This window comes from Hylobates moloch, unplaced genomic scaffold, assembly GCF_009828535.3.
Source record: "Hylobates moloch isolate HMO894 unplaced genomic scaffold, HMol_V3 SCAFFOLD_7, whole genome shotgun sequence".
Taxonomy (NCBI): Eukaryota; Metazoa; Chordata; class Mammalia; order Primates; family Hylobatidae; genus Hylobates; species Hylobates moloch.
The window spans coordinates 21,665,542-21,673,519 of NW_026652282.1; the positions used below are offsets into that span (position 1 = coordinate 21,665,542).

At 36.3% G+C, this 7,978-nt stretch overlaps 1 protein-coding gene across 4 annotated transcripts in view; it reads left to right on the plus strand.

Annotated features, from left to right (window-relative positions):
- POLA1 (DNA polymerase alpha 1, catalytic subunit) overlaps positions 1-7,978 on the plus strand; it is a 306,069-nt gene that overhangs the window by 124,867 nt on the left and 173,224 nt on the right. For all 4 annotated transcript variants that reach the window (XM_032756700.2, XM_032756701.2, XM_032756702.2 and 1 more), the window contains one exon: positions 4,012-4,143. In XM_032756700.2, coding sequence (XP_032612591.1) covers positions 4,012-4,143 — 132 coding nt within the window. The remainder of the gene's footprint in view (positions 1-4,011; positions 4,144-7,978) is intronic.

The window sequence follows — 7,978 nt, forward strand, 5'->3', positions numbered from 1 at the left end:
AAAAAAAAAAAAAAAAAAAAGTATTTACTGTCCCATTTTTCTTAACTTTTATTTAATAGAGAAGAATTTCTGCAGTGTCGATTCAAGTACAGTAAATTCTGATGAAAGGGCTATCTTTATTGTAGTTCTGTATCTATTTACAGTAAGCTATTTGTTAAAGGTGATATATCCTGATAATCTTTAACATTTGTCTAAATACTTGCACTATTTAAAACTTGTGAGCTATTCAGTTTCTACATTTTACTGCTTCCAAAGGAGAGTGGAATGGAAGAGTCTATGTATGTGACTGGTTGTAGATGGTCTCATGACAATATATATATATATTTTTTTAGGTGATGCCGGTAGGGCTTGAAAATGACAGGTTAAATTAGGGTGGAGACATGCATGAAGTGATGGGATTTACCTTTAGAGATTTTAGCCCTTGTTGCCAAAAGCAACTGAAAAACAGCATGTGTGATTTTGCTGAACTACTGCAATCTTAGCTTAAATATATTTCACAAAGTAACACAAAATACTTCACAGCTGATTTTTATAGCTCTGGCTAACTTGAGCCTAAACCACCAGGAAGCATTTTTTTTTTTTTTAAATGAAGCCTTCTAAAACTAGCTTGTAAAGTCCCCAAATAGCCTACATCTAATAATTGGAAAGTATGTCAGCTGAAATTTAGAATTTCTTAACATTGCACTGAAGAATAATCCATTGAAGAAGATAATGGATTTCTTAAGTACTGTTATATCAGTTAAGATTTTTATATTGTATTACATGTCCAAGACAATCAAAACTTCACGTATTCCAAGTTTGAGGAGATTCAAATACTTGGGAGAGTTTCCTAGGCACTCTGCTACACTGAGTATGGAATTTAGTAAGTTTATATAACTTGGGCATGTGCAGCCATGTTTGAGGACCTGCTTTAGTCTTCTACATCAGCTCTCAGATTTCTTGGTGTTAGGACACCTTTATACTCTTTTTTTTTTTTTTTGAGACGGAGTCTCACTCTGTCGCCCAGGCTGGAGTGCAGTGGCGCAATCTCGGCTCACTGCGAGCTCCGCCTCCCAGGTTCACGCCATTCTCCTGCCTCAGCCTCTCCGAGTAGCTGGGACTAGAGGTGCCCGCCACCACGCCCGGCTAATTTTTTTTGTATTTTTAGTAGAGATATACTCTTAAAATAGTTGAAGACCCTAAGAGCTCGTGTTGATGTGGTTTATCTCGATATTTAGTGTGTTAGAAATGTAAAAACATTTGTTAATTTATTTAAAAATAGCAACAAACTGATTATATAATTACAAAAAATAGCATTTCTTTCTATGAAAAATAACGATATATTTCAAAACAAAGAAAAATTTAGCCTGAGGAGTGGTATCATTTTACAATTTTGCACATCTCTTTAATGTCTAGCTCAGTAGACGACATCTGGGTTTTCATTTCTGCTTCTGCATACAATCTGTTGTGATATGTAGTTTGGGATGAAGTATAGGAAGAAATCCAGCTTAACCCAAATATGTAGTTAGAAAAAGGAGAAGTATTTTAGTATTTTTTTCTGATAGTTGAATGTATTCTTCTTTGATCCTGCACCAGAAGTCTACAGATAGTATTTTCTTTGTAATGTGGAATCTGAAGCCATACCAATGAACTTTTCATGCTCTCTTATATTAAAATCTATTGGTCTCTGTTGTACTTTGAAAGAATATTTTACCCACGTGTGGCATGTTAGTTCCTTGAATTATACAGATCCTCCAAAATAGACACATTCATTGTACAACATCAAAAATTATGTTTTAAAATATTCCTACTTGTATCAGAAAAGTTTTTAAGCATTGGGAAGCTTTCAGGCTCACGGAAGTAGAAAAGTTTTCTAAAATTCTAATTTGCACTTGGAAGCTTGAATTTTATCATTGACAATATATACTGTCAGTTTTTTTTTGTTTTTTTTTTTGCCTTGAAGTGGCAGGCTCACTTCGTTTCTGAGAAATTGTCTGCCAGATACCCAAGTCAGAATAACGGTAGTTTGCCCATTATTCTTTCAAGTAAAAATTATATTCTATGAAAAAGGCAGCTAGTTTAGCTTGCAACTCAAACAGTTGCACAAATGCTTTCCCTTGAGCAATCTTTGTTTTTCAGATGTGCCTTGTGTGTACTTTCTGTTTTATCTCCCAAAATAGTAGACTTGTACTCAAGGGTTGAGAGCTGTTTTTTTTTTTCTTTTTTCATTTACTTTAAATCCTGGGATACATGTGCTGAACGTGCAGGTTTGTTACATAGGTACACATGTGCCGTGGTGGTTTGCTGCACGTATCAACCCATCATCTAGGTTTTAAGCCCTGCATGGGTTAGGTATTTGTCCTAATGCTCTCCCTCCCCTTCCTCCCCACCCCACCGGCAGGCCCCAGTGTGTGATGTTCCCCTCCCTGTGTCCATGTGTTCTCTTTGTTCAGCTCCCACTTATAAGTGAGAGAACATGCGGTGTTTGGTTTTCTGTTCCTGTGTTAGTTTGCTGAGGATGATGGTTTCCAGCTTCATCCGTGTCCCTACAAAGGACATGAACTCCCTCTTTTTTATGGCTGCATAGTATTTCATGATGTATATGTGCCACATTTTCTTTATCCAGTCGATCATTGATGGGCATTTGGGTTGGTTCCAAGTCTTTGCTATTGAGAGCTTTAAAAATAATTCTTACTGCTTCGTCAAGGACATTCTTAAGTGAAAGTGTTTTTTTAACTATGCATGGTGGTGAAGAATACAGTGACTCTTAGTATAGTTTGATAGTACCGTCCTGATTCATATTTATAAGGCACCAGCAGTTTTGCCCACTATTGCTTCTGTATCATCAGTACAGGTAGTATCATTATGAAAATAGTTTTGGTCTCTGGACCCCCTGAAAGGATATCAGGAACTCCCAGGGCTCTACAGTCCACACTTTGAGAACTGGTGAGCTCATCCAGCAGTACCCTGGTCCCCATCCTTTCTCTTGTCTTTTGAAACCTACCCCTTCCAGGGCTAGGTATCCCCCTCCTTTTCTTTGTGCATATTGAGTTCCAGTCTAATAGAATGCGTTTTTTTCTCACCCTTTGCCTTTTTGTTTGTTTCTCTGCCTGGAATATTTTTGCCCCCATTATCTTTTCTTAAAATCTTGCTTTTCCTTCTAGTGCCAGCTTAATTTTTTTCTTCCATGATTTCTGCTCTCAGGTGGAAATCATTCTTACCTTTCTAAGTTCTCTCCATAACACTTTGTTCACATCTCCTTTATGGCACATATAGCTTATTTTAAAGGTTTTTTTTTTTTTTTTTTGGAGGGGAGGTGGAGGGTAGAGAGTCTTCCACTAATAGCAGATGACTGTGTCTTATTCATCCTGTGGTATTTTATAATACTTGAACAAATTATTCTGATAATTATTACAAATGGAGTGAAATAATTTATTCAGCAAATATTTGGCTGCTACTATATATCAAACATCGTTAGGAACACTGTGCACGCAGTTGTGAGCAAGGCTGACATTGTTCCTGTTCTCGTAGTACTTACTTTCTGTTACAAATTCATTCTACCTCTGTAGAGGTTGATTGACAGCATGAGTAAATCCAGTGATTTCTAGTGCCTTTGGGATTTATTAAGGCCAGAGGAGCCTTTGAGAAACAATCATTAAGTCAGAGTAGCCATTATTCATCAGTCCCAACTGATCAGTTAACTCAGTGAAATAATTGCACACATTAAGACTGCATATAACACTGAATTTGTAGTCTTAACTTTTTATGTCTAAGTATCATGTGATATGGCCCATTAACTTATATTTCTTTATTGTTGGGGTTGCATCTAGTTATGTTAGTTATTGAACAGAGGAGAGAGGAGTCTTGAAGATGGGATGTTTAAAGATTCTGTAGCAATATTTTCTACACACAGCTTCTGTCATTTTATATGTTTATGTGGCTAGTATGATTCTAGCAAAGATGTTTTTAGTGTGTATCTGTGCAAGAAGGGTTTTATTTTAAGGCTTAGAACTTTTTTGTTCCCTCTTTTAGGCATTGACAAAGGATCCCCAGGATTACCCTGATAAAAAAAGCCTACCTCATGTACACGTTGCCCTCTGGATAAATTCTCAAGGAGGCAGAAAGGTGAAAGCTGGAGATACTGTGTCATATGTCATCTGTCAGGTAAGCTATTGACATTCATAAGATTCTGATACCTCTTAAGAACTCGAAGTAAAATCCAGATTGCCACAGTGTCCCCAATAATTGATGTTGTAAAGTCTGGTTAGTTTCATAGCATTTAAAAAACATTAGAGGTGTGGCATATGTCATTAGGATTTTCATAAAACATTTATGACAGATTTATAACAGTAGCTACTCTTTTAACCCTAAATTAACTTTAATGCAAATGTAAGTTTCACCATATGTTCAGCAGTAGTCCTCATTTATCTCATTCCTTTTGCAGCAGTTCCCATTATAAATATCAGTGGAATAATGAAAGAATAAATGACATTTTTCCTAGCAAATGTCCAAATAATTATGTGAAAAAATATGTACTACATGATTATACAGAGAAGTTGAGAGATCCTATGAACATACCATATGAGGAAACCACACAATTCCACCAGTTTTTTTTTTCTTCCTTCAAGTGGAGAGGGCCCACCTCCTTACCCTTCCTTCTCTGTTTCACAAGGCACCTCTAGGCCTTCTGGAACACAGTTTTAAACCACTACCAGTTCTTTTGATAATAGCATGCCTATAATGGGTGAGGAGAGAGAGTAAGAGAGAAGAGCAGTTTTTTGACTTTCGAAGCCCTTAAGTACAATTTTGACAAAGAGGTCTCATCCCTTCTATCTGTAAAGAAAAGTCAGGGTCATAGCATTTACCCAAATTCTTTCAAATTACAATGGTATAGACTACTTACCATAAGGTATAATTTATCTGAATAAAACTGTTTTTTTAAAGAAATTAAGAGTTTTATCCTAATGGTTATCGCATTGTGTTGTTACAGTAAAAAAAATTTTTACATAAACCTAAAAATTAATTGCAATATGATTGATATTTGTCAAACCACAATCAATGTGTTTTTAAATCAGAGTCTTTTGAAAATTTAAAAGTAGTCTGCTGATACCTGCTATATGCTGTGGATGTACATAACAAATGATTTAAGTACATGGACGGGAATCAGCACTTGACTCTGTCTCCCCCCTAGGGTTACCCTTGATTAAGAACTGTTACAGAAAGCCAATTCCTGCAGGAAAATATTTCCATAAATGTCTGACTCGCTCAAGCCCTTAATGTGCTTTGCATATTGCCTCTGACAAGTCTCATCTCAAAAAAACAATTTTCATATTATGCAAATAAAGATTTTGGTAAATAGGCTAGGTTTTTTTTTTTTCACTTATGTCTTCGCATACATGGAAAAGCTCTTAGATTGGTAATGACAAGAACAGATGGCAGCATACAACTTTGAAAAATTATATAGGTTCAGTGAAATAGCATTAATAATGAAATCAAGCCACGATTGTGTTTTGGCTAAACCTGCAATGAAGATGTATGGTAACTTATAAAATAGGATGATCATTGTATTTAAAAGTCAATTTTGTGTTCCTTGATGTCTGAATGTTAGGTGTTAAGATTCCTTTTTCTCAGGTCTTATTGATATGCATAGGCTCAAAATGCTGTTGCTAATGTAGTACAGTACATCCAATTTTATGTATTTTTAGCGATTTCCATCCACTGGTATGTGCCTTATTTGCTTTTTAAAAGTATGATTCATATTTCTTTTTATTAACTTATTCTCCTTAACATATTCCAAGAATACCTATAGAACTTTAATTTGCCTTTGTACCCTACCCATGGGACATGCGCCCTTTCAACATGTTTGCAAGCCAAATCTGCCTAATTTTTTTGCTTTTAAGCACTCAAATTATTCTGTTTCATAATGCAGCCATATTTTTAGAATATGCTTTTGAAAATGTATCATAACACTTTTTTTTTTTTTTGAGATGGAGTCTTGCTGTGTTGCCCAGGCTGGAGTGCAGTGGCACCATCTCAGCTCACTGCAACCTCCACCTCCTGGGTTCAAGCGATTCTCCTGCCTCAGCCTTCTGAGTAGCTAGGATTACAGACACGCGCCACCATGCCCGGCTAATTTTTTTGTATTTTTAGTAGAAATGGGATTTCACCATGTTGACCAGTCTGGTCTCAAACTCCTGACCTCACGTGATTCTCCTGCCTCAGTCTCCCAAAGTGCTGGGATTACAGGCGTGAGCCACTGCGCCTGGCCCATCATGACACATTTTTAAGAGGACTGTTTGCTGCCTTAAGCAAGGGTGTCCTCCAAGAATAGCCTATATCCTAAACAGGTTTTGTTTTGTTTTGTTTAAAATTTACATTTAGGAAATAGTACCCTACTGATAACTTATTCAGATGAGTTCAGAGAGTAATGTTTTTGGTATGTAATTTATATTGTAGGTTGTTAACGCATTAAACCTATGTGAATTATTTGCTCAGATCTTAAATCAACTTCCATTTGTTGGCTAGGTTTTAAATCCATAACTATTTAACTTTCATTAGACATAATTTCCATAAGGCATGCCTTTAACATAATTATTTTAAGGGGCCCACTTGTCTCCAGTTTAAAATATTTTCCCATTAGTTTCCTACTAACGATGACTACCTAGTTTTGTATGAATCGACTGCACCTGGTTGTCTCTCTGAAGTATGTACTTTGTGAAGTTCACAAATTACTACATGGGCACTTGAAGAAGACCAGCGTTGCTTCTTAATCTGTTCTTAAAGATGTATGTCACGTATTCTTGCACATACCATGAGGCCCTGCTCAGGTTTGAGAATGAAATCTTTGAAGGTTATTATTATTATTATTATTTTTTAAATTTTGAGACAGGGTCTAGCTCTGTCACTCAGGCAGGAGTGCAGTGGCATGACCACAGCTTACTGCAGCCTTTATCTCCTAGGCTCAAGTGATGCTCCCACTTTAGCCTCCTGAGTAGCTGGGACCACAGATGCATGCCTCCATGCCTGGCTAACCTTTTTTTTTTTTTTTTTGGTCAAGATGGGGGTCTGACTATGTCACCCAAGCTCCTGTTGAACTCCTGGGCTCAAGTGATCCTTCTGGCTCAGCCTCTCCAAGTACTGGGATTACAGGCATGAGCCACTGTGTCCAGCCGAAGGATGTATCTTAGGTCATAACCTAAATGTTTTTCCAATACAACATAGCAAAACCTGTCATCTAACCAAGTCTTTTGAATTTAGCCATGTTCGAGCTTAGATTTTTAAAATACCCAATGAAATATGTTTGTGTCACTTTTTGTTAAAACTAGTCTTTTGTGTGAATATTTAGAATAAAAACGTTTTAAACTGAAAGCATGCTCAGAAGTTTTCAACTGCTTTTTTGAAAACCATGTTTTACTATGAGAACTTCTACTGAAATATTAGAAAGTAACTAATATTTTTAAAGGCAGATGCCTTTAAAAAATATTTTACATGTATAAATTCTATTCTAATTCACCATTAAAAATTATTAAACTCAACATTGCTGTAATCTTAAGGATAGACTAATTTTTCATAATTCTGTAAATTGTTCAGATTTTATGTGTTTGGTAAAAGGCAGTCTAAATACAATTGAGTTGTGTGAAAAGACACTGCCCGAGGATTTTTTCACGTGGTTTTTATCATCGGATGTCACCTTATTATCATCTTAACAATTCAAGCTTCTGAAAGAGCAAGAATTAAACTTGATTAATTATGCCTAATTCCTTTTACTATGTTGTAAACTCCTGACAGATAATAATAAGTCTTTTAATCTGAGTTTGCTTCCTTTTTAGGTATTTCATTTTGTCTTAGAACAGGTAGAACCTAGGCCAGGCGCGGTGGCTCACGCTTGTAATCCCGGCACTTTGGGAGGCCGAGGCGGGCGGATCACGAGGTCAGGAGATTGAGACCACGGTGAAACCCCGTCTCTACTAAAAAAAAAATACAAAAAAAATTAGCCGGG